The 26530-nt window shown below is 37.6% G+C and overlaps 1 protein-coding gene and 1 long non-coding RNA gene across 5 annotated transcripts in view; both read right to left on the reverse strand.

The window, feature by feature from the left end:
* Positions 1 to 3157: 3157 nt before the first annotated feature.
* On the reverse strand, positions 3158 to 11802 carry LOC125782243 (uncharacterized). Its single transcript, XR_007424854.1, has 2 exons — positions 7675 to 11802; positions 3158 to 6244 (listed from the first exon to the last, which is right to left on the reverse strand). It is a non-coding gene; the product is annotated as an uncharacterized LOC125782243 (long non-coding RNA).
* A 117-nt stretch (positions 11803 to 11919) lies between these two features.
* LOC103043289 (serine/threonine-protein kinase PAK 3) overlaps positions 11920 to 26530 on the reverse strand; it is a 78311-nt gene continuing 63700 nt past the window's right edge. For 2 of the 4 annotated variants that reach the window (XM_049465407.1, XM_049465398.1), the window contains 10 exons: positions 25969 to 26118; positions 22540 to 22717; positions 21651 to 21714; positions 18359 to 18407; positions 16301 to 16413; positions 15363 to 15480; positions 14503 to 14602; positions 14049 to 14245; positions 12913 to 13050; positions 11920 to 12108 (listed from right to left, as the gene is read on the reverse strand). In XM_049465407.1, coding sequence (XP_049321364.1) covers positions 12019 to 12108; positions 12913 to 13050; positions 14049 to 14245; positions 14503 to 14602; positions 15363 to 15480; positions 16301 to 16413; positions 18359 to 18407; positions 21651 to 21714; positions 22540 to 22717; positions 25969 to 26118 — 1197 coding nt within the window. In that variant the 3' untranslated portion in view covers positions 11920 to 12018. Of the gene's footprint in view, positions 12109 to 12912; positions 13051 to 14048; positions 14246 to 14502; positions 14603 to 15362; positions 15481 to 16300; positions 16414 to 18358; positions 18408 to 21650; positions 21715 to 22539; positions 22718 to 25968; positions 26122 to 26530 lie in introns of all 4 variants that reach the window. The other 2 variants (XM_049465403.1, XM_049465392.1) reach the window with 1 other exon arrangement.

Consider the following 26530-nt stretch of genomic DNA (forward strand, 5'->3'; position numbering starts at 1 on the left):
CTAACTACAGAAAGCAATAAGGTCGGGGACTGAACAGGTCTTGGCTAAAAGTGATGTAGATCTTGGGTTTGTGTCACTTTACCTCACTCTGATTGGAGGAGCTCAAGCTTAGCTGACAGCTGATTGGTCAGTGAGCAGAAGCTAATTTACATTAGCACATTTTCTCTTATTTACTGAACATTGCCCAGTACATTATTCACCTAAAAACAACAAATATACAACAAAACAACACGAATATGTTTCATATTCTACATTTCCTTTTTATAAAACCTGGTGTTTTATTATAATTTGGACACGCCTTCTTATTCATCATTTTTATTATTTAATTTTTTTCCTACATAGTAAATGAATAGTAAAGTGATCTATCACTATTGCTAAATTTCCTTCGGGATCAATAAAGTTTCTATCTATCTATCTATCTATCTATCTATCTATCTATCTATCTATCTATCTATCTATCTATCTATCTATCTATCAGATTATGAAGGAACAACATAATGAATCATGTAGTAACTTAAAAACAGTGTTAAACAAACCAAAATACTCTGTGAAAAAACATTTAGATGCTCTAATCTGAGGTCTTTTCCTGGGGTGGTCCTGATGAGTGCCAGTTTCACCATCATTACAACTATTTTTTTACTCTTTAGTGTTTTTAGTTTTATTTTTAATCTGTAGTTGCATTCTTATCATTTTCTTACCTATGATTTTATGACTCTCCCTAAATTCTTATTTTTATCTTATTTTAAAATATCTTGACTTTAGCTGTTTTGTCTTTTAACCTTTTTTGATAGTTTCTTTTATTGTTTTTACTTTTATTGTTTTTAGTAATTGTTTAGTCTTTTTTTACTCTTTAGTGTTTTTAGTTTTATTTTTCCATCTTTAGTTGGTTTCTTAATATTTTTATTACATTTGATTTCCTTAACTATGATTTTATAATTCCCTCTAAATTTGTAATTTTATCTTATTTAAAAATATCTTGTCTTTAGCTGTTTTGTCTTTTATCCTTCCTTTTATAGTTTTTTTTTGTCTTCTTTTATTGTTTTTAGTAATTACTTTGTATTTTTTTCACCCTTTTTTACATTCTTAGGTCTTATGTTCTTAGTTTATTCTTTTATTGTTTTTAGTAATTTCTTATTACTTTCTTATTATTTCTTATTACTCTTCAGTGTTTTTAGTTTTATTTTTTTTACTGTTGTTGCATTCTTATAATTTCTTTATCTTTAATTTTCTTACTTATAATTTTAAGATTCCCTTCACATTTTAATTTTTATCTTATTTTAAAATGTCTTGTCTTATTAAAATGCTTGGCCTTTTAATTTATGTTTTCTATTTCTTTGATCATGCCTTCTTCCTTTTATAGTTTCTTTTTTTTTGCTTCTTTTATTGTTTTAGTTTATTGTTTTAGTTGCTAAAAATTTGTAATTTTTTGCTTTTTTATGTTAGTTTTGTTTTTCAGCTGTAGTTGCATTCTTATCATTTTCTATTACCTCTGATTTCTCTCTTAATTCCCTCTACATTCTCATTTTTATCTTATTAGTTTTATATCTTATTTTAAAACTTATCTTTAAAATAAGATGTCTTTTTAAAATGCTGGTTTTTTTTATTTATGAAATCCTTTTCTTTGACAATCCCTTCCCTGCGTTTTGGCTCGCCTACATATTAAATGAGGGACCCCCTTAATGTAGTGATTTTAAATAAGTTTAAATGAAGAATAATTGATTGATTGATTGATTGATTGATTGACGAGGCACAGCTGTTAACTGAAAGCCTGAATTCCAGGAGACTCTACCTCATAAAACTGACTGAGAAAATCCAGCAGAGATGTTCAAAACTGATCATCTAAACAAGATGAGATACTTTAATTTAGAATCTAAAATATATAAAATATTCTGGTTTGTTTAACACTTTTTTCTGTACTAAATAATTCCATATGTTTTTCTTCTTAGTTTGGATGGATTTAGTATTAATCTACAATACAGAACATTTAAAATAATGTAAAAACAATGAATTTAAGGTGTGTCCAAACTTTTAAGTATTGTATTTATACAGCTCTGTAAAAATAAGAGAGCACTTAAAAATGATGAGTTTCTTTGATTTTACCAAATTAAAAACCTCTGGAATATAATCAAGAGGAAGATGGATGATCACAAACCATCAAACCACCAAACTGAACTGCTTGAATTTTTACACCAGGAGTAAAGCAGCATAAAGTTATCCAAAAGCAGTGTGTAAGACTGGTGGAGGAGAACATGATGCCAAGATGCATGAAAAAAACTGTGATTAAAAACCAACCAGGGTTATTCCACCAAATATTGATTATTTCTGAACTCTTAAAACTTTATGAATATGAACTTGTTTTCTTTGCATTATTTGAGGTCTGAAAGCTCTGCATCTTTTTTGTTATTTCAGCCATTTCTCATTTTCTGTAAATAAATGCTCTAAATGAGAATATTTTTATTTGGAATTTGGGAGAAATGTTGTCTGTAGTTTATAGAATAAAACAACAATGTTCATTTTACTCAAACATAAACCTATAAATAGCAAAATCAGAGAAACTGATTCAGAAACTGAAGTGCTCTCTTCATTTTTTACAGAGCTGTATATACATATATAGAAGCCATGTTTTGTATGGTTGGTGTATTGTGTATATAACCATATATAAAACCACTCATATGTTCATGTATATGCTGTAAGTTCTTACACATAAAATGTGAATCACGATGTTAACAGAAATACACTTTTTGTTATTACTTTTTTTAGAACAGTATTTTTTACTACATTTTTTGCTCGTTTTGTGACCTTTGTATTTATAAAAATAAAAAAGCTTTTTTTTTTTATGCACGAACTTTAAAGTGTATTTTTTTTCTTTCTGATGCATTAAAAGCAACGGGTCCTTTTTTAACGTTTTTTTTATTTTTTTTTATTTCAGTCCAGTTCCCAAACTGCATTTTTTTAAACCTTTTTTTAAATATTTTAACACTCAAGACACAACCATGCACAATTCAGAATTCAAAAAGTCTATTGCTTCAACCACAATTTAAAATAGCTTATCCAAATAAAAAAAGAAAAAAGAAAAAACAGAAAAAATCACCCCCTTTCCTAGTTTTAGTCGTTTTACTCTTTCTTTTTACTCTTTTTTTTGCTTTCTCTCTTTCTTTCTCTTTCTTTCCTAATTTCTTTCTTTTTTCTGGTCTGATCTGTGTTGAAAGAGCAGGTTTTTAAGGGGGAGGAGGGAGGACTTCGCCTCAGCAGTTTACAAACGTCAGAATCGGAATAATAATTTATAAAGAAAGCCATTTTTTATCTTTTTTTCCGTTAAAAGTCTTTTGTTCCATTCTCGTATTACACACCGATAGTCACAGCACGTGTACAGGGATGGACATTCAGCAGAAAAGGTGGACGGGGGGACGGGGGGAATGTACAAGGCGTTGTTTTTACGTCACCAACGTCCGTTTTTTCACGCTGAATCACGTTTTCCGTAATTCCGTGTTCACTCTCCGTTTTTTGTGCTCGTAGTTCAAACAGGGCCTGAAAACGTCTCAAAACGTCCAAACGTTCGAGGGCCACAGCATGTGTGTGTGTGTGTGTGTGTGTGGCCCCTGAGTTCTCTCCCACACTGAGGGACACACTCCGTTAGCAGGTCGAAGGCTCGTTCGGGCTCCAGCTGCTGCCGCTCACGCTTCTCTCCGCAAAGCAAAAACATTTACAAATACATATCAAAGATCAAAGAGTAGCCTGAATATAGTCGTCATAGATAAGGTTTCGTACAAAAACAGAAATGTCTTAAATAGTTCTACACACACACACACACACACACACACACACCTGTTTACAGCAGATGATAAACTAGCGATACATTTTTTTAAAGCAATAATTCAGCAACTTCCATCAAATTCAATCAAAAAAAGACAAATTCAATTTTCTCCCTTTCTGGTGTTAAATAGGCATTAGCATTAGCCGCTAGCCACAGCACTAAGCACTAGCTCTTTCATCGTTCAGATGTGAGGAGTATTATCATCCTGTAGCCTGCTGCTAACTTTGGCTAGCACTGCTGGAGCAGTATTAGCATTAGCAGCTAACCACAGCACTAAGCACTAAGTGCTAGCTCTTTTTTCATTCAGAGGTGAGTATTATCATCATGTAGCCTGCTGCTAACTTTGGCAAGCACTGCTGGAGCAGCATTAGCATTAGCCGCTAACCACACTAAGCGCTAAGTTCTAACTCTTTCACTGATCAGAGGTGAGTATTATCATCCTGTAGCCTGCTGCTAAATTTGGCAAGCACTGCTGGAGCAGCATAAGCATAAGCAGCTAACCGCACTAAGCGCTAGCTCTTACTACGTTCAGAGATGAGTATAACAGACTGTAGTCTACGCATTTACTGTGTTAAAACAAGCTACATGTGACAAACCGCTAGCTAATATCTAATATTACCATGGCTTTCTGGAACTCTCAGGGTTCCTCAGTGTAGCACTGTCGGATGGCATTTAGAAGCGCTAAGTGTGGTTAGCGGTTAGCTGCTAATGCTGCCGCACCAAGCCTTAGTGGAAATCTGGAAATCTAAGCTTACTGTAAACTCTGAATTAGAAGGAAAACATGGCGCGACCATTGTTCTTTACTAGTGTCCCATAATTCAGTGCAACTTATATTGCGAAAAATATGGTACAAATGTTTGTGGAATAGCCCAAAGTGCTATATTTCGTACTCGTCATCATGTTTTACTACATCCCAAGTCCATTTCCTACCGGAGTTCTCCTCTATATACAACCAATCAGAGGACAGATTTTTGTGTAAACCAATTAGCATGTTGCTAATAAACTTTTACATTAGCAACTTTAGCGTGAATATTCTATTCACTTTTTTTTAGCCAAATATGGACTGTATGCACTAAATTACATGCATTTCTTTTTAGATAATTTCCATACCAATTATTTTTAAAGCCACACCCACTTTCCACTTGTAGTTTAAAAAAGCTTTGTCTTTATTTAGCTTTATTTTTCTAACAAACAAATCTGAGAAAATTTTACTAAACATTATCCTTGTGCATTTTTACGAGCTCAGCACTGATTGGCTAAGCCTCTTTCAGAAAGCAGCCTGGGATGAAACACTCCTTATAACTCACAGTTATAGCACTGTGAGTGGGCGGGGCTAAACTGCTGTAGGCTGAAAAAAGGCAGATTGGTGTTAAAATTAAAGTCTTTTTATCACAAAACTGGATAATCTGTGTCGACTGTGATGCTTACGGCTCGCTAATTGGTGGTCATAGACTTCCACTGCTTGTTAGCGACGTTAGCATTTGATTGGTTGCCAAACTATCACTTTAATGTTATGTATCAGTTCAACATCCACACTGAAGAAATGACGTCTACCTAATCTAGCGTTTCCTACGGTGCGACCGCATTGGGTCAGATCATGCGTGGGGGGCGGAGCTTCCTGAAGTTTCACAGTGAATTCTGGAGAGTAACTGGTGTACGTTTGAGTAGATCTGAGGTAAATCCTATTCTATACCCACACACATACACACCTGCGTACCTACACACACCTGCGTACCTGTGCATACCTGTGTACTAAAGTAAGAACCAATGAACATCCATCCCTTAACCCATCAATCAGCAAACCCATCCAGGTGATCAATCGAGAAGACTAGCATAACCAACGTGATCAATCTGGATTATAAAAAAAAAACGATAAAACCAAGCTAATTTCAATTACTGCCGACCATAAACCAAACGATTCTCACGCGATTTCACTTTTTGTCACAAACAAAAACATTTCCAGAGTCGGAATAAAATCAAGTGGACTTGCGATGGCGCCATCTCGATGATTCAGTGCAAGTTGGTTGGGATTAAAGGTGTAAATTAGCCTTTTTTTCATCCTGGTGTTAAAATCAGATGAAATCAACCGTTTTTTGGTAAAATCAACCGGGTGCAGCAGAAATAGTATTAGCATTATCTGCTAACCTGTAGCGCTAGCTTCTTTAGCCATTCAGAGGTGAGTATATCGGACTGTAGTTAATGCTAGAGCTGCTAACCACAGCTAGTGCTAGTGCTGCTAGCCAGGTCTGGCTAGGCGCTGCTAACTGCAGCTAGTGCTAGTGCTGCTAACCCAGGTTAACTAAGCACTTGCTAACTGCGGCTAGCGCTCACCCTTGGACAAAATGTTGAAAATCTAAGCTTGTTGTAAATAAACTAAAGCTTTTTACTCACCGAAATAAACAGTTTATAGGAGAGAAAACTGTGTAGAACCTAGAGTTGCACGGTGTACCGAAGGTTCGATTCTTTTTCGATACTACGTCATCACAAACGATTCGGTTCTTTAGCGTTCGATGCTTTCGATACTGTATATAGCCCAGTCACTAGCTTCAAATGAGTCAAATTAGTAGGCGCGATTTGATTCAGTTCATAAGAAAACTGATTCACACCGCAGCAGTCGGTGTGGCAGGATTCAGATAAACTTAGTGTTCTGAACAAATGAATCGATTCACGCGCAAGCCAGCAGAGCAGCAGCGAGTGTAGAATGGCGACGGCTAAAATAACAGATGTCTCTCGTCCGCGACTTGTGGACAAAACGGGCGCGAGGAGTGAAGTGTGGGAAAATAGTCTGAGATGTAGGCATCTGTTTTTTATTGATATTTTTATTTTTAAATAAAATAACGAAAACTGAAAGTGAAACTAAACTACTTTATTAGCGCTGTTTTCACTCCCGCAGTTGTACAGCGGGGGGTGTTGTGCCGATTCTGTCCGCGAAGCGGGAGTCGGGTTCAGTAGCGGATTCGGCACAAGCGCGGCGGCACCTCGCGGTCCGCGGTGTTAGTTGTAAGCGCTCGCGCTAACCGCAAAATACGACAGAAAACACTGAGGGAGCTGCAGAATTATGTATGGGACTAGAATATGAGCACGAGGAGATAAAAGAGAACCTTTACCTGTGAGTAGCTCACATCAGAACACGCAAATCTCTCTCTCTCTCACTCTCGCTCTCTCACTCTCTCACTCTTTCTCTGTGTCTCTCTCTCGCACGTGAACGCCTCCGCGTTTGACCTGCAGCACTGTGTTTAGCTGTTCTTAAAAATCATTTTAATTAAATAATAGTTCTATGCTTCTATGTTACAGTGTTATTTAACATAATAGCAGACAAGCACCCTGATCTCTACAAAGAGCTGAGAAGTCGACAGGTTAGTGGAGTTAGTCAAGATACACTCTGTCTGTAGCTTTACTAAGATTTACTAGCGACTGCTTATTAAAAACGGTAAACGGTTGATTAATAAAACGGAGCAGTGAGTGTTAAAATGAACATAACATTGTAATGTTCTTCTGTCTCTTTATTTTCCTTATTCAGAACTTAACTTCTGCCCGCCCGTCAGGTTCACACAGTCAGGCTACCATTACCTCTGGTTTTAGTTTTAGTTTTTAGGAAGTGTTTAGATAATTATGTTATAGTTAAGGTTATAATAACTATAAAAACTTGTTTTTTGTACAAATGTTTCATTTTAGAATAAAAACGTTTGCACCGATTGTTCAGTGTTCAATCCAGTTCAGTCAAAAATAAACATTTTATGTTCAGATATTTTTATTGTTTTTTTTCTTCCAAGTATCGTTTTGGTATCGAGAATCGTGATACTACAGTTGGTATCGGTATCGAAGTCAAAATTTTGGTATCGTGACAACCCTAGTAGAACCAGGACTTAATTATCTTCTTCCCACATTTTAACAAGGTGTGGCCACACATTATTATTCTTTTTTAAGATAATTTTCATAAAGATAGCAAATTAGAGCTAGCTAAAATTATCCACAAACATTTTTTGCCATCTTATTTGTTTTTTTAAAACTTTAGCTAGCTAAATTAGCTAGTTTATTATACCTTTAAATATGTGCTAGCTAAATTAGCTAGCCACTTGCCTATAAAACTTCAATGAGCAAGCTAATTTCCTATTTGTCTTCACTAAAAAAAATACCTAGATAGCCAAGTTAGACGGCCAATTGTCTCTACGAACACCAACTAGTTATGCTAGCACTCTACTTTTGTCTAGTTAAGTGATATCAGGCAAAAGTCTCACCAAATGTTAGCCCTGGCTTTAAAATAAGATAAAATCAATCGTTTTTAATATTATCGTAATTCTTAAGTCTTGGCTCGCAAATAGTGATGCAAACACTTCAACAACCAATAAGAGAAGAGCTACAGGAAGTGGACATGGATTTCATTTATACCCCAAAAGTTTGGAAAAGGAGAAACTGAAAGGTTTGCCAAAAGGTTGTAGAAATTGTTCAGGTCATTATTTGCGTGAGCCGAGTCTCAAGACTTTTATTTTGCGTAATATTACGCGCGGTTGGTCAGGTTCATGGCTTCGTCTGATTGGCTAGTGTGCATCAGCTGTTAAAATGCATAGTAGAGTAGCCGAGTATGTGGAACAGCAGGATAGCGGTGAGGCGGCCAGTTTCCGGGTTTTTCTGCGCGACAACGCCAAGTAAGAAGCATCAGGGCTAGATAATAGACTTACGATAATATTTAACACGGTTGGATTTATCTAAACTCCAGAACAAGAAAAAAGACTAATTTAAACCTTCAATCGTTTGGTGGTAGGTCGGCATAAGATAGCTAGTTAGCTAGCATAACCAAGCTGGTTGATTAGCATGACCAATGTTACCAAGCTGGTCAATCAGAATGACATGTTTGACCGAGCTCAATAAGGACAACTTGACCAAGATGGACAACCATCATTACTAGTGCCAAGATGTAGTACTAGCATTGGTTGACGAAGCTGGTCAACTAGAATATGACCAAGCTAAAGAACCACTAAGACCAGCTAGACCAAGTTGGACAACATTCATGACTAGTGCCAAGCTAGTTTACCAAGATAGCAACTAGCATTACCAGGGTGGTTGGTTAGCGTGACCAAGCTGGTCAACCAAGATCACCATTCTGACCAAGCTAGACAACCATCATGACTTGTACAACCAAGCTTGGATGACCAGTCTGGTTGGTTAGCATGGCTAGCATGACCAACAAGTCCAAGACGGCTTACTAGCCTAAGTAAGCTGGACGACCAACATGACCAACCTGGTGAACCAGGCGATTTCATGCAGACCAGCTTGGTCTTCTTGGTCAAGTTGGACATCCAAAATGTCCAAAATCAATTGCATTATTCACTATGCTGGTCAAGAGCTCGCTTACTACTTTAAGGTCTGTTTTTACCTGGATGTCCAACTTTTCAACTGGTCAAAAACCACCTGAGCTTCTCTTAAATTGGATTTCTCAGCATGTCTATTTCCTACATTTCCCACAATCCCCTATTTCTCTCTTTCTCACTATTCTCCACAAACACACAGCAACCCAACTAGTACCCAACTAAACATTATCTAGAACAGAACGACATGAGGAAACGAGGAAACGTGAAATCTAGAATGCTCTGAGCGACTCGTATGTATATTTATATATATATTGATGGATGGATGGATGGATGGATGGATTGAGGAAAGGCATAAGTATTAGCACCCCTTTAAAAACGTGTGTTCGTAAGTACCGAAGAGAACAGCTGTAGAGGGAGGATTGGGACGCGACCGGTCGGACCGTAGATGCATGCCTTCGCCATGTAATGCCCGTAGTGTCTGTAGCAGTGGTCAGCTGACTCTGACGTCCATGGCTTCGTCTGATTGGCTAGTGTGCATCAGCTGTTAAAATGCATAGTAGAGTAGCCGAGTATGTGGAACAGCAGGATAGCGGTGAGGCGGCGAGTTTCCGGGTTTTTCTGCCGACAACGCCAAGTAAGAAGCATCAGGGCTGGTCTCTGAATCCACTTCCCCCATGCGCAACACACACACACACACACACTAACACACACACACACACACACACACACACTGAGGGAGTTGTGTACTCTGAGCATCATAAGATTGTACTAGTGTGTACTACACAAGTGATGTTTGTAGCTTTAGCTTTAGCCCAACTGGAGCTGGATTAGCTTTCCCACAGATTTAAAATGAGACTAGCGGTTCCGCCAAATTTTAGCTAGCCAAATTAGATAACTACCGTATTTTTCGCACTATAAGGTGCACTTAAAATCCTTTAATTTCCCCCAAAATCTATAATGCGCCTTATAATAATGTATGAATTCTACCAGTCAGGTATTGAGGAGCAGTAAAGCCCCTCTGCTGAAGTACAGAGTTTGATATAAGGGTGAGTTTTCATTGAAGTATCCTCAAAACTAAGGCTGGGTGCAGCAGCATTAGCGTTAGCATAAGCCGCTAACTGCAGCGCTAGCTCTTTTAACGTTCAGAGGTGAGTATATCAGACTGTAGTTTGGGTTTTTGTCGTATTAGTGCCCTCAGTTACCGGAACACTCAGGGAACCTCAGTCTAGCTCTATCGGGCAGCATTTACTAGCGCTAACTGCAGCTAGTGCTAGCGCTGCTAACTGCAGCTAGTGCTAATGCTGCTAACTGCAGCTAGTGCTATAGTGCTGCTAACCAGGGCTGTCTAAGCTCTGTTAACCGCAGCTAGTGCTAGTGCTACTAACCGCAGCTGGTGATAGTGTTGCTAACTACGGCTGGCTAGAGCTGCTAACCGGGGCTAGCTAAGCATTTGCTAACCACAGCTGGCGCCCACCCTTGGAAAAAATATTGGAAATCTAAGCTTACTGTAAATTAACATAAGCACATCTGTGTAGAACCAGGACTTTTGCTACTTTAGCTACATTAGCATTAGCTACTGTAGAAGGTGGGAAATCCACCAACACACAAAATTAGCCTACAATTCTAAATTAAAGCAAATGACTAGCTAAATTATTATATATTTTTTTGCCCTATCCAGACGGGAAAAATATTACACACTTCTACTCTTTAGTGATAAAACTCCTGCATCCGGACTGCAACTAAAAAAAAAACAGGAGGATCAGTGAGTTTTTAGGCTTTTTTCTCAGTCACATGACATCACTCATCGAGTTCAGTAGCTCCTCCATTTCCACTCACTGTTTTTGTTTTTTAACGTGGATCTCAGTGGAAACCGTGGCGCGGCCAAAGTTTAAAAGTAACTCAGTGCGCGGCAGTGGACAAATATCTATTTTATTAAAGGCGAGGAGACGAAACTCAGAGATGTGCGTCCGGACGGGACTAAAATTACCGGAGGACCAAGAAAAAGAGTTCAGAGAAAAACAGTAGATAATTCAGAATGTAATTTTTTATCTCAGAGGACGTCTGAGAAAGACACACATGATCGTTCTGGACGGGAATAAAATCACAAAGGATAAAAAAAAAAACATAAAAGAGAAAATTACCCAGAAACTCCTGAGAAACTAGTCTATCTCAGTCTAATCATGCGAAAATTCGGAAAAATTAACCAAATTTCGGCAAATCCAAAAAAAATCTGGGGGGAAAAACACATTCCAGCTACAAAAGGGCTTTTTTAAAATTGTGTGTTATTTGTTAATGTGTAGTTTTTTTTTAATCACACTCTCTCCCTCTCACACACACTCGTGCACACACACACACACACACACTCGTGCACACACACGCACACTCGTGCACACACACACACAGTGTATATGGAGCTGATTGCTGTAAGTAGGCGGAGTCTAGAAGGTCATGCAGTTGTACTGTAGAGATCCGGAGCCTGGCGTTGCCGTGACGATAATAATCCGATGCAGCAGTTCAGCTTAGATTAGATTAGATATCCGATCCTGTAGTCCTGTAGTCCACGGTCCTCCTCCTCATCTTCCTCCTCCTGTGTCTTTATTCATCCCTCGTTCAGGCGACGGAGAGGTGGGGGCGGGGCTTTGTCGGCTCACACACACACTTTTTCACACTTACACACACTTTAATCCTGGTGAGTTGGAGAGTTTAGGGGTCCAAGCACCGGAAAACACTGTCTCTGATCCAGTGTGTGTGTGTGTGTGTGTGTGTGTGTGTAGTTTTTGTACGATTGTACAATCCTGCACATATTCTTCATATGTTTTTGTGTGTGTGTGTAGTGTGTATAGTGTGTGTATAGTGTGTGTAGTGTATAGTGTGTGTGTGTGTGTGATGGCCCCTCTAGCGGCTGCTGTTCTTGATGGCTTCCTTGGCGGCTACAATCAGTGGTGTCAGACTGGACAGGGGTTTGGCCAGCTTCAGGAACGAATGCTGAAAAGATAAAAACACAAAAGACATAAAACCGTTAACGGTTAGCCGCTAATGCTAATGTTAATGTTAATTCTAATGCTGCTGCACCCAGCCTTAGTAGAAATCTGGAAATCTGGAAATGTCTTTCTCCGCTCAGAGACGAGAATCATCTGCCTGTATTCTGCTGCTAACCCCGGCTAGCACTGCTGGAGCAGCATTAGCATTAGCTACTAACCGCGCTGAGTATGTCGGACTGTACTGTGCGTGTTTTTAAGTTACGAGGGACGAACCACTAGCTAATATCGCCCTGGCTTACCGGAATACACTCAGGGTTCCTCAGTGTAGGGCTATCGGGTGCTAAGCGTGGTTAGATGTTAGATCTGTAGATCTGTAAATGGCTTTTCGCCTGTTCAGAGATGAGAATCGTCAGCTTGTATTCTGCTGCTAACCCGGGCTAGCACTGCTGGAGCAGCATTAGCATTAGCCGCTAACTGTGCTAAGTATATCAGACTGTAGTAGTAGTTTACCGCGTTAAAACAAGCTATGTGGGACGAATCACTAGCTTACCGGAGCACTTCTTCAGTCTTCTTGCCTGTGTCTCATTTGTAACCCCGCCCCCTCGTTATCTTCCCCAGGTGTTCCTTGTCTGTGTCTGTATATACTACTGATGGTCAGTGACAGGTTTGGAGAGTGTATTGAGTTTTTGTGAGGGAACAGCATATTTACACCGGAGTATAAAACATTTAAATATCCTCCATCAGCTCCGTTTTTAAATAAAGTCGACATTATTCGTAAAAACAGGCTTTTATTGTTGTGGTGTTTTACCTGCAGCAGCTCTTTAGCGGAACCCCTGCGGTCCACGTCCATCTCCAGGCAGCGGTTGAGGAAGTCTCTGAACACAGAGGATAAACGCTCGGGGTTCTGCAGCTCCGGAGTGCCATTAGTGGCAATCAGGTACAGCGCCTACCGGTGGACACAAAGAGAATTACACTACAGCATCTTTAATAAATACATTTATATTAACTGCATTTAGCTGATATACCAGCAGGTCTATCACCAGGCCCATAGGCAGGTCTATCAGCAGCTCTATCGGAAGGTCTATCAGCAGTTCTATATGCAGGTCTAACAGCAGGTCTATCTGCAGCTCCAACAGCAGCTTTACAGGCCACTCTATTGCCAGGTCTATCTGCAAGTCTACCAGCAGCTTTATATGCAGGTCTAATGGCAGCTCTATTGGCAGCTCTATCAGCAGCTCTGTCCGCAGGTCTGTCAGCAGCTCTTTTAGCAGTTCTATCGGCAGGTCTATCAGTAGGTCTATCACCAGCTCTTTTAGCAGCTCTATCAGCAGGTTTATCAGCTCTATCAGCAGTTCTATCAGCAGCTCTTTTATCAGCTCTATCAGCAGGTTTATCAGCTCTATCAGCAGCTATTTTATCAGCTCTTTTATCAGCTCTATCAGCAGGTTTATCAGCAGGTCTATCAGCAGGTCTATCAGCATCTCTATCAGCAGCTCTATCGGCAGCTCCACCAGCAGCTCTATCAGCAGGTCTTTCAGCAGCTCTATCGGCAGGTCTATCATCAGATCTTTCAGCAGGTCTATCAGCAGCTCTATCGGCAGGTCTATCATCAGCTCTTTTAGCAGCTCTATCAGCAGGTCTATCAGAAGCTCTATCAGCAGCTCTATCAGCAGGTCTATCAGAAGCTCTATCAGCAGGTCTGTCAGCAGGTCTATCAACAGCTCTTTCAGCAAGTCTATATGCAGTTCTTTCAGAAACTCTATCAACAGCTCTATCAGCAGGTCTATCAGCAGCTCTATCAGCAGCTCTTTTATCAGCTCTTTAATCAGCTCTTTAATCAGCTCTATCAGCAGGTTTATCAGCTCTATTAGCAGGTCTATCAGCAGCTCTATCAGCAGCTCTTTTATCAGCTCTATCGGCAGCTCTATCAGCAGGTGATCGTACCCTGAGTGGGTTCTCGTTGAGATACGGCGGTTCTCCCTCCACCATCTCTATAGCCATAATGCCCAGAGACCAGATGTCCACTTTAGGACCGTACGCCTTCCGGGTCACGACCTCCGGAGCCATCCAGTACGGAGTTCCCACCATCGTACTGCGCTTATTCTGCTCCGGAGTGATCTGAGCACAGAACCCGAAATCCGCTGCAGACAGAGAGAGATATGAAGATTAGTATATATATATATATATATATATATATATATATATATATATATATATACTATCAGTCAAAAGTTTTAGAACACTCCCTTTCCCTTTTTTTGCCTTTTAAGGTCCAGTTAATAACTAGAAATGGTACAAAATTCAGTGTACAAAGGAAAACAGGGCCTTTAAGTAAAAGGGAGTTCTAAAACGTTTGACCGGTAGTGAGTGTGTGTGTGTGTGTGTGTGTGAGACTCACTCAGCTTCACGGATCCGTCCATGCCCAGCAGGATGTTGTCACTCTTGATGTCTCTGTGAATCACCTGATTAGAGTGAAGGAAGTCCAGAGCCTGCAGACACTGAAACACACACACACACACACACACACTTATTTATCCCTATGTGTTCAAAGATGGTTGGTAAGGTGTTGTTATTTAAGTGGGTGCTCTGGTATAGTCTATCTGCTAAAGTGTCCCTTCTATGTGGTTGCTATGGTGCTACATAGTGGGTGCTAGCATGTTCGCTAAGGTAGGTAGTCAAGGTGTCCCAGGTGGTCGTTATGATATTTCAGGTGCTTGAAAAATATGTTGATATATAAGTAGGAGCTCTGGTACTGCTAAGGTATTCCTGTGTAGTTGGTTAGGTGTTGTTATTTCAGTGGGTGCTCTGGTATTACTACGGTGTTCCTATGTGGTTGCTATGGTGCTGCACTGTTGGAGATATGTATTATTTTGCTAACCCAGATGGTAGTCATGGTATTTCAGATGGATGCTAAGATGTTGCCAAGTGGGTGCTCTGGTATGTTCATTAAGGTGTCCCAGCAGGTCATTATGGCATTTCAGGTGGATGCTAAGGTGTTGCCAGGTGTGTGCTCTGGTATTGCTAAAGTGTTCCTATGTGGTTGCTATGGTGCTACATAGTGGGTGCGATGATTTGTTTGCTAGGTTAGGTTGTCCCAGGTGGTTGTTATTATGTTTCAGGTGGATGCTAAGGTGTTGCTAACATTCTCCATTAGATAGAATGAATGTGGTTTAAAACAAGTTCACCCTGTGGTACAATAAATACAATATAATATAATAAAATATTGTGTGTGTGTGTGTGTGTGTGTGTGTGTGTTACCTCTCTGCACACTGCAGCGATCTGTCCTTCATCCATACAGGTTTCTGTTACAACATCAGTGAGGGAACCTCCAGCTAAATACTCCATCACCACCCACAACTCATCCCCCACCAGATAACTGAGAGAGAGAGAGAGAGAGAGAGAGAGAGTTGTTTTATTCTATAAACTACAGACATCATTTCTCCCAAATTCCAAATATAAATATTCTCATTTAGAGCATTTATTTACAGAAAATGCTAAAAAAAGAAGTTTATATTTATAAAGTTTTAAGCTTTCAGAAATCCATATTTGGTGGAATAATCCTGTTTTTTAATCACAGTTTTTTTCATGCATCTTGGCATCATGTTCTCCTCCACCAGTCTTACACACTGCTTTTGGATAACTTTATGCTGCTTTACTCCTGGTGCAAAAATTCAAGCAGTTCAGTTTGGTTTGATGGTTTGTGATCATCCATCTTCCTCTTGATTATATTCCAGAGGTAAAATCAAAGAAACTCATCATTTTTACGTGCTCTCTTATTTTTTGCATATATATATATATATATATTATAAAGCTGCTATATAAGTATGATTTTTATAAAAGCCTCTTTAAAAATGTAGGTTTCCTTCACTAAGTCATTATTATGAGATAGTAAGTCAACATTGCAAGAAGGTAGTTTATTATAACGAGACACTAAGTCATAATTATGAGATACTAAATGTGGGGGTATTATCTTATAATATTGACTTAGTGGAGGACCCTTACTTTTTCCAGGTAGTGTAAATGTGCTTTTATAAATTTTCCTTTTACAGAAGACTCTTTATATATGACAATGAGCTGTAATCTGATTGGCTAGTTCACAGCACTGTAACAGCGTGTAGCAAAGCATAGGCTAAGCTTGCATATGTATATTATTTTAGATTTGTAACAAGAAATATATATATATAAAAGGTGTTTACCTGTCCAGGTAGTTGACGATGTTGGGGTTTTTGTTTTCCCTCATCACCAGAATCTCGTTAATGATCAGCTCTTTCTTCGGCTGCTGCTGCAGATTCATCTGCTTTATGGCCACCTGAAAGATCACAGGATTAATCAGTTATCTCCACAAAAATTAACCATCAAAGTTCCACTTTAGTATCAATAAAACGTAGCTAGCTAGCATTAGCTTGATTAGTTATCAGTTACATCGATACTCAGTAGAGCCACAGTTTGGGGGTTTTGTCTCTACCAGCTTTGCGCATCTAGAGACTGAGATCCCCACAGCATGATGCTGCCGCCACCATGTTTCACAGTGCAGTGGGGATCAGGGAGAGTTCAGGGTGAACTTCTTCAACCATGCTTTTCTTCTTATCACTCTTTCATAAAGATCAGGTTTGTGGAGAGCAGGACTTATGATAGTTGTCCTGTAGACTGTAGATTGTCCTGATCCACCTGTTTAGCTGTGAATCTCTGCAGCTCCTCCAGAGTGATCGTGGGTCTCTTGGCTGCTTTATACTATATTTATACTGAGACTTATTTACACACAGCTGGATTAACTCTATTAACTCACTAAGTAAAGAGTAAGAAGGCTGTAAATTGATTAAACTGGGTTTTATTTAGGGGTTTCTGAGTAAAGGGGTCTGAATACTTTTGCACATCACAAAAGATTTTCAGATTTTTATTTTCATTTTCATTCCTCTTCACAATTACAAGGTTCTTGATTCATTTTAAAAGTTAAATTTACCTCAATAAATATAATTTAAGGCCCAAAAATGTAGTGATAACTTCTTAAGCAGAAAATAATTTATTGTATTGAAAATTGAAACGTAACGTTTCCCGTTTATCAATTTTCTTTATCAATTTTGTTCCATTGTGATGCAGAACATGTTGGCAAGTTTGCTAGCTTACCGCTAATGTTAGCTAGCTCTATGCTAACCTTCTCTCCCCAGTAACGTTTGCTTGCTCTATGCTAATGTTAGTATGTTAGCTAGCATACCGCTAATGTTAGCTAGCTCTACGCTAACCTTAGTTCTCTCCCCAGTATTGTTAGCTAGTTCTATGCTAATGTTAGTATGTTAGCTACCTCACCGCTAATGTTAGCTAGGTCCACGCTAACCTAAGTTCTCTCCCCAGTAACGTTAGCTAGCTCTATGCTAATGTTAGTATGTTAGCTAGCTCACCGCTAATGTTAGCTAGCTCTACGCTAACCTTAGTTCTCTCCCCAGTAACGTTTGCTAGCTCTATAACATAATGTTAGTATGTTAGCTAGCATACCGCTAATGTTAGCTAGCTCTACGCTAACCTTAGGTCTCTCCCCAGTAATGTTAGCTAGTTCTACGCTAATGTTAGTACGTTAGCTAGCTCTACGCTAACCTTAGTTCTCTCCCCAGTAACGTTAGCTAGCTCTATAACATAATGTTAGTATGTTAGCTAGCTCACCGCTAATGTTAGCTAGCTCTATGCTAATGTTAGTATGTTAGCTAGCTCACCGCTAATGTTAGCTAGCTCTACGCTAACCTTAGTTCTCTCCCCAGTAATGTTTGCTAGCTCTATAACATAATGTTAGTATGTTAGCTAGCATACCGCTAATGTTAGCTAGCTCTACGCTAACCTCAGTTCTCTCCCCAGTAATGTTTGCTAGCTCTATAACATAATGTTAGTATGTTAGCTAGCTCACGCTAATGTTAGCTAGCTCTCTGAAAGCACATAAATACTAATATTAGTATGTGTTTTCTTACTGGCATTAAACGCACCATCTAAAAATGTAATACCTACAGCAAATTTACAGTAAATTTAAAACAATTTAAGTTTTTTTAAGACGTTTTTTTAATGACATTTTTAAGGACCCATGGGAACCCTGAATTATTAGACTACTTTGGGTTGGTCTATCACTTAAAACTTCAATAAAATACATTTAATTTGTGGTTTTAAGGAGAAAAAAATACTAGAAAAGTTAGAAAGCCAGTGTTATTAAGGCTTAATTGGCTTAATTGGTTAATTAGAGAGACAGGTGTAATAATTAATTAATTAATATTTACCTCCTGACCGGTGGCGATGTCGATGGCTGTGTAAACTGTCCCAGATGCCCTGTTAAAAAACAAAGAATCGTTACATTTAAGGCATATTTCACCAAATCTGTGCTATTTCTGTCCTCAGGAGATTACATGCATAAATGTGCACACCAAATAACTTTAAAATACATTTTATTATTAGGCATACTGTATGTTTTTTATGTCATTAAAAAAAAATAATAATAAAAGCTACTTTAAACACTTAAAAAATAGAATTTGTTATCGTTCTGTGACTCCAAATCCCATCTATGCTTTAAAAATATATATTTTCTCATAATAAACACCAGGAAGTGACATCATCAGCTGGTTCTTCTGAAGTTCCCTCATTAGTTTTTTTCTGTATATTTGATCTTATTGTACCTCTGACTGAGGAGCTCAATCTCAACACTCAGTCCTGTTACCTAAATTCATTCTTACATCTTATTGGTTTATTTGTAATAAACAAAATGCAAATTTTGGGAAAATCACGAAAACGTGCTCAGAGTCCTCATGCCATTTATCTATTTTTTATGTTTTTGCTAATTCTATGCTAAAAACTCATTCCTGTTACTTTCAGTCCTGTTATTCAAACCATAAAAAGTAACAGGAGTGAGTTCCAGTAACATGCAGTCTATAACCATTTCTTTAAAATAAAGATTTTCTTGAGAGAAAATTAAAGGAAATAGTGGACTTGCTTTTAAACATGTTTTTTTAAATGTCGCATGATTTTTGTAACCATATTCAGATTAGAAACCTCGTAAAAAATTAAGTAAAGCTGCCTGAGTTTGATCAGTACGTGTTTTGGATAGTAAAATATATGTGTTATTAGATTTAGAGTTGAAAAAAGACAAAAAATAAGTTTAAATTGGAAGATTTGCAACAAGCAAATGGCACCTATTCGGTGGAATTTTTCATATATTAAAAAAAAATAAACATAATAACAATCTTAAACAGCAAATATACAGGAATAAGGCCTGTCAGAATTATGTAAATGTAAATGTGAGTTATATTTAATTTATATGAGATATTTTGCTCTTTAAAAGAGTGAAATATGGCATTAAAACATCAGTGGCAAAAAAATAATATATGATTTTATAAAAGCTGCTCTAATTTCTGCTTTTTTCCCTATTTTTTCCACGCATGACCAGAAGGGGGCAGCACACCACCATTAATACAGTGTGTAAATCCCTCCGCCTGCCTGCAGGGGGCGCTATGATTATATAGGTCATATTGGGACTGTTGAGCAATAACCTTGTCCATTTTTTTTCCAGTTTTGCACTTTTTTTACTTTTTTCATAAAGAGTGGAAGAAATTCCCTCAAATTGCCTTAAAATTTAAACATAAAATAGGTTTTCCACAAAAAGTTATTTTAATTTTAAACACAGACCCAATCACTTTTCAGTACATTATAATACAACACTATAATAGCTATATAAGTATAAAGTAATGCTAATTTACTAAATATATAATAACAGTATATATTTGTATTGGAATATTATACATGACATGCTTATATTTTCTAAAATACGCTAAAAATATATAAAATTCTAATTCTATTCATTTTACATTTACTGTACAGGACGTTTCCATGGTTATGCAAGAATCAATTAATCAATTAATCAATTATTTAATTAATCAATTAATAATGACCACAGAGAGAATTATTCAACCTATATTCACCTATAAACACTGTATCATATTACTGTTATTACTTATTACCACTGAGCTCATTAATGTAGCTGATTAACACCCATTTCAGCAGTATATAGTACAAGATACCATATATAACTGTACTCTAGACACTGTTCCCTCTCTCTCTCTCTCTCTCTCTCTTTCTCTTTCTCTGTATAACTCCACCCCCTTTACTGTCCTCAGGCTGAGTCTGGATCATGTTTTCATTTCCTCGCTCATCTTTTCTCCTCTATTCATCCCTCCTCTCTTCCTTTTCCTCTGTTCTACCCTTTTTATCTTGTGTGAGAGGAAGATAGAAAGAATAGGCTCCTATTTCTATGTATATTGTGATATATGTCCTTCCTTTCTTCCACCTCTATTATTACATTGTATCATTTCTAGTGCATAAGGGTTCACAATACTTTCAGCTCTTGATTTAGAGCGTGTCAGTGTGTCTTTGCTATCGTAACGACGGGAAAAGTACACCTTGCGCATCTTGAAACTTAAAGCAAAAGTGCAAAAGTCCTGTACTAATTCTCTTAAATAAGAGAATTTACTTAAGAGTCAGGTGAGCTCTGACTTTGGCGTATTGCTATTTTAACGGTGCAGTCTTTGCTATTGTAACGACGGGAAAAGTACACCTTACGTGGCCCGAAACACACTGCAAAAGTAGAGCTTAGATCGGGCCCAAAATATCCAGCCCGACCCAGCCCAAGCCCAATCCGCCCCGCCCTATACACTGTCCTTTTGAGCCTGAGCCCGATTTAAACCCGACACTTTTTTAGTAAAGTACACCATTAAAACTAAGCTTTTAAAAGACATTTTCTGGCTGTTTAAATGAGTGAAATCTGATCAGACTGATTAATTAAGATTAATTAACATTACAACACTGAAGAAGTATAGACCTATTTTGGAATAAAAATGTTTATTAAGAGCAGATCTCTAAAAGATTAAAACATGAACAATGAGAACAATGATCCACAGGACTAAACATCAGTCTTAATGATTTCCCTCTAATCTAATATAATTTAACATGATTTAAAAATAGAAAATACTTTCTAAACAAACTCATTTTTATATTGAGCTTATAGTCTATGTGCAATTGTGCAACTTTAAAAAAAAACAGTTTGGTTTGTTACTTTGCTATATTGTGATTATCATGCCATAGCTTTATATAAAATAAATATAGCATTAAAAAACAGACGCCTACGTAACAGATCATTTTTTTGACATAGAATTTAAGCTTTAAACAATTTAATTTTTATACAAGATTAATTTAATAATCAAACCAATCAGAGTGTCTCTTTAAGAGCTCATCATTCTCTTTAAGAGTAGATCAGGTGAGCTCTGTCTTAGGTGGATTGCTATTTTAACGGTGCAGCTACCTGGACGTGTTCAACAAACTCTTCTCAGCAGAGGAAACTGAGCTGCTGGATGACGCTGTGAAGGAGCTCCAGCAGCTCATTTACGGGAACAGCAATGTTATTTTATTTACTATTCTGTTTATTGTTGATGCCGAGATAGCGATGACCGTCTGTCTAGGTTGTATTCAGGTTGTATTTAAACCAGGCAGGAGGAAGGAGTGATAATCGTTGTGTTTTTGACTCACCCTTGTCCTATTTTCTCGAAGCGTGTATATTTCTTCTTTGGATCACCAACACTGACGATGCTCCCTAAAAAAAAGAAAAGGAAAATATATCAGACAGACACACACACACACACACACACACACACACACACTCTTCCTGAGTCATGGTGTTTTAAGCAGGTGTCTATTCACCCCAACAGTGAGCCTCCTACTGAGAGTTTTTACCCACAATGCAAAGCGACACTGATGTTTTTGGACAGCTCACAAAACTAACACTGCAGTGCTTCCCTGCCAGAAACAGGCCAATAAAATCACTTTATCTACAAAAAAAAAATATATATATATATACTTCCGTTTCTGAATCAGTTTCTCTGATTTTGCTATTTATAGGTTTATGTTTGAGTAAAATGAACATTGTTGTTTTATTCTATAAACTACAGACAACATTTCTCCCAAATTCCAAATAAAAATATTCTCATTTAGAGCATTTATTTACAGAAAATGAGAAATGGCTGAAATAACAAAAAAGATGCAGAGCTTTCAGACCTCAAATAATGCAAAGAAAACAAGTTCATATTAATAAAGTTTTAAGAGTTCAGAAATAATCAATATTTGGTGGAATAACCCTGGTTTTTAATCACAGTTTTAATTTCATGCATCTTGGCATCATGTTCTCCTCCACCAGTCTTACACACTGCTTTTGGATAACTTTATGCTGCTTTACTCCTGGTGTAAAAATTCAAGCAGTTCAGTTTGGTGGTTTGATGGTTTGTGATCATCCATCTTCCTCTTGATTATATTTTAGAGGTTTTTAATTTTTTAAGAGCTCTATATATATATATATATATATATATATGTATTAATAACAGTGTAAATGTAGGTATTGTGGTGTTATAGACTGAGGACGTACTGAGTCGTTCGAGGATCTCCTCGTCGGTCATCTTGGATTTCTTCCTCTGCCGGTCGGTGTGTCGGTACAGTGTGCTGGACGTGGTGTCCTCCGGCTGGACCTGCGACTCCGGCGGGGTCGTGACCTCTTTAACGGGGGCTGGGGGGGCAGCCGGCTCGATTACGGAGCGAGTGTAGATCTGAGGAGGAGAAGAATAGAAATAAAAGAATAAAACAGTGTATTACTGAAATGATTTACAACATCTTAACATGTTATATTTACAGTATTGGAGCCAAAAAGTCCATTAAAAGTAAATATTGTTTTATTTTTTAAAAGCTTTATTTTTAAATGTGTGTCAATTTTAGTTCGTAGCCTTGAACTCTGGGTAAAGTCAGGTTATATATCACGTCATAGGCCTGAATAGGGGTCGTTTTTGGTTCACTGTGTTGTTGCCAGAGGTGGAAAAAGTACTGAAAAATTGTAATTAAGTAAAAGTACCTTTACTTTGCTAAAATTCTACTCAAATAAAAGTAAAAGTACCCATCTAAAAATCTACTCGAGTAAAAGTAAAAAAGTACTCAATTTAAAATGTACTTTGAGTAAAAGTTACATAGTTACTTTTAATTATTTAATGTAAAAAAAGTACAAATCATAAATTAAATATTTTTAATGAAGTATTGTTCCACATAATAATTTGGATCTTTCAGGCAGTATTTTTAATAATAATTTGGACCACCTCATAAAACAAAACAAAAAAAAAGAAAAAGTGGCATATGTTTCTATAATTCATTTTTTTCTTTATACTTTTTCTTTTACTTTAAAAATTACAAATTACTCATAAAATCTACTCAATTACAGTAACTTCAGTAAATGTAATTCATTACTTTCCACCTCTGGTTGTTGCGCTGTGGACTGATTTAGAATATTCAGATGGAAGAAAGTGGATTAAGATGCACATCTGTTGGATTAATCTGTTTTATTTTGTTTGCGCTGAATAAAAAAAGTCAAAAGTTATTTTGAATAAAGTTATTTAGTGTGGATTAGTGTGAATTCGTGTGGATTTGCTGGAAACACACGTTTCTTTTACTCTTTTTTATTTTCGCTTTCGGAAACCCACTACACTTAGTATTGGAAATATAATATTCAACATGTTAGATATCTGACTCAGTCCGTGACTGGGAGCCAAGAGCAGCAGATACCTACTGCCAATGGAATTACGGAGAAAGAGAAAGAGAACGAGAACCACGGGTCCAAAACCCAAATCCTGCATTACTAGAGCAAAACGTTTATGGAGAGTCTGACCACTTCCTGTTCCTCCTGTTATATCAGTAAATTATTCTCTTAATAGAGTCATAGAGTCCTCTATGAACGGAATGAATGGAACTAAAAGATAAAAACTTTCTGCTTTGATTATTTATGTAAATTTTAGAAAGTAGAATGTTGAGAATAATGAATTTTACTAAAACAAAACGGTACCACTTTAAAATAAGACTACCTTTATAAAGGGTTTATAAATGGTTTACAATTAGTTTATTAATGGTTACTAATGAGGTTGTAAATGCCTTAAAAATCATTAATAATCAGTTATAACACAAACGTAGAAAAGGCAGAGTATAGATGGCTGTGTAATATAGTTCACTATTTGGCAAACAACAGGTCATAGTTGCCCTTTCTATGTATGTGTTATAACTGATTATTAATGATTTATAAGGCATTTACATCCTAATTAGTTGCCACAACCTAATAAGTGGTACCAAAAAAGCAAAGAAAGCGTGTCTGTAATTTTCAGTTTATCTACAGAAAACAGGTTTTACACTGTAAAGCTCTAGCATTAATGCTACTGTGAGCTGATTGGTTGATTGGTTGGGGATCTGAACCTGGAGATACAGGTAGAGCATGTTTAAAAAACCTATAACTCACATTTAAAACAGGATATGAACTAACTAACAGCCCTACGTGGAGGGAATTTGAATGGAAAATAAAAATGAGATATTTGAACACCACTTTGATTACATCAAAATACAGAAGGTGCTAAAAGAGATTGAAATGATCTTGGTATGATATTAAATTTATTTTAGACCCAGCTCTTGTTATTTTAATTATACTCCCGGACGATATGATTAAAGGAAATTTATTGAGAATATTGCTTTTAATAGCAAAAAAGAAAAAGAAAAAACGATAAACTCCTGGCTTAAGCCACAACCACCTAAAATAACACAATGGAGAGAAAAATGGGTAAAAATGTCTTCATTATGGACAAAATTACAGCAAAACTACAGTTACAATTGAATTTATTCTTTAAAAGATGGGCACCATTAATGCAAGCAATGCCAGATCTTGTATCACCTACAGTTTTTAATGTACCTCCTTTTTTCTTTTTATTATTAAAGGAAAACAACTAAAAATTGTTAAAATACCTATTACTGATTAGGCATCCCTTTCATTATTACTGTAATATGTGTACTAAACGAAAAAACAATAAAAACACAGTAAAATAAATAATAAATAAAAGGTTTATAACTGGAGTTTAAAACGATATATAAAATAAAGTCTCACTACATATATTTATATATATATATATATATATATATTTAAGCAATAGAACACGAGAGGGAGCGTGTTATCACCAATAACATCACGGCTGTGATTCGGTCGTAGATGCCGTAGATCATCACAGCCGTGATGTTATTCCTGATAACACACGACCTCGAGTGTTCTATTGCTTTTATACAACAGTTTCTTTTTTTACTAAATGAATAAAGAAAATAAATCAAAGCACTTTCAGAAATTCAGAATGAATATGGTTTAATATGGACTGAGCCTTCCGCCAAAAAGTAGTTCCACTACAACTGTAACAGAACTGAAACTTAACTACAAAACGGTGTATGGTTCATACAGACTTACACCACGAAAGTTAGCTTGAAATCAAAATTGTGAATAAGTGAAGATGGTAACGTTAGGAGCGTGAAATAACGCTGATACTCTCCTCTCCTGCTCCGTGGAGTCGTCTTCAGGTGAACGCTGCGCATTTTTTAAGCATTTCTGCTTGTTTTGCTGGGTGGTGTTGGTTTTAGCTAGCCGGCTGGACTGTGGTTAGCTTGCTTTAGCTCAGCATTAGCTTAGCTTAGCCTAGCCTGGCTGGTTAAGTTAGCGTTCTGGCGGTCAGGCGGCATTAGCCGAGCGATTTTCTTTCCCTTTTTTCCACGAAAGACGAGTCAGCGCTGAGGGTGAGCATTCCGCGGCTGAGCGCTAGCCTGTGCTAAGCTAACGCTGCTGCGGGTGTCCTGTGTGTATAAATACGCCGTTACTCGGCAACGCGTCGGCGGAGTGATACAGGTTTACTGTGAGAAGGCCGTGATGTTATCACATATATCAGCACGGCTAGAACACTTCTCAACCAATCAGATTGTGAGGTCGGAACTAACTGTTGTATAAATATCTGTAACTCACAGATTTGGTGTGTTCCGGTCGTGGAGCGATGATTGGTGGAACCTCATCATCATCATCCTCTTCATCTTCATCCTCCTCCTCCTCTTCCTCATCTTCCTCCTCAGATACCGGAGGAGCCAGTGGAGGCTCGGACGCCGTCTTAGCACCCTGCTGCTAACACACACACACACACACATTTTTTTTTATAATATTTATTTATATATAACTTTACTGACAACTGAAAACGAGTCTTTCACATCTCTGCATCTCTGTGACCGGTGCGATCTATTTCGGATTTTCAGATTGTGCAGCTTGATTTAGGGCTGTGTGTCAGTGTGTCTTTGCTATCGTAACCACGGGAAAAGTACAGCCTGTGCTGCTCTAAACATGTAAAAAGCATGTACCGATTCTCTTAATTAGTCATTCTGGGTGTAACGTGATCTAAACCAATCAGCGTGTCGTGATATTGGAAAGATTTTACATAGCAAATGTTCTTTTTTTGATGATTTATATCACGATATTAAACAATGAAGGGCATCACCATGACGTCACCAGCCCCGCCCCCAACGGTGAGCTGTCTCAC

This window comes from Astyanax mexicanus, chromosome 1, assembly GCF_023375975.1.
Source record: "Astyanax mexicanus isolate ESR-SI-001 chromosome 1, AstMex3_surface, whole genome shotgun sequence".
In the NCBI taxonomy this organism is placed as follows: Eukaryota; Metazoa; Chordata; class Actinopteri; order Characiformes; family Acestrorhamphidae; genus Astyanax; species Astyanax mexicanus.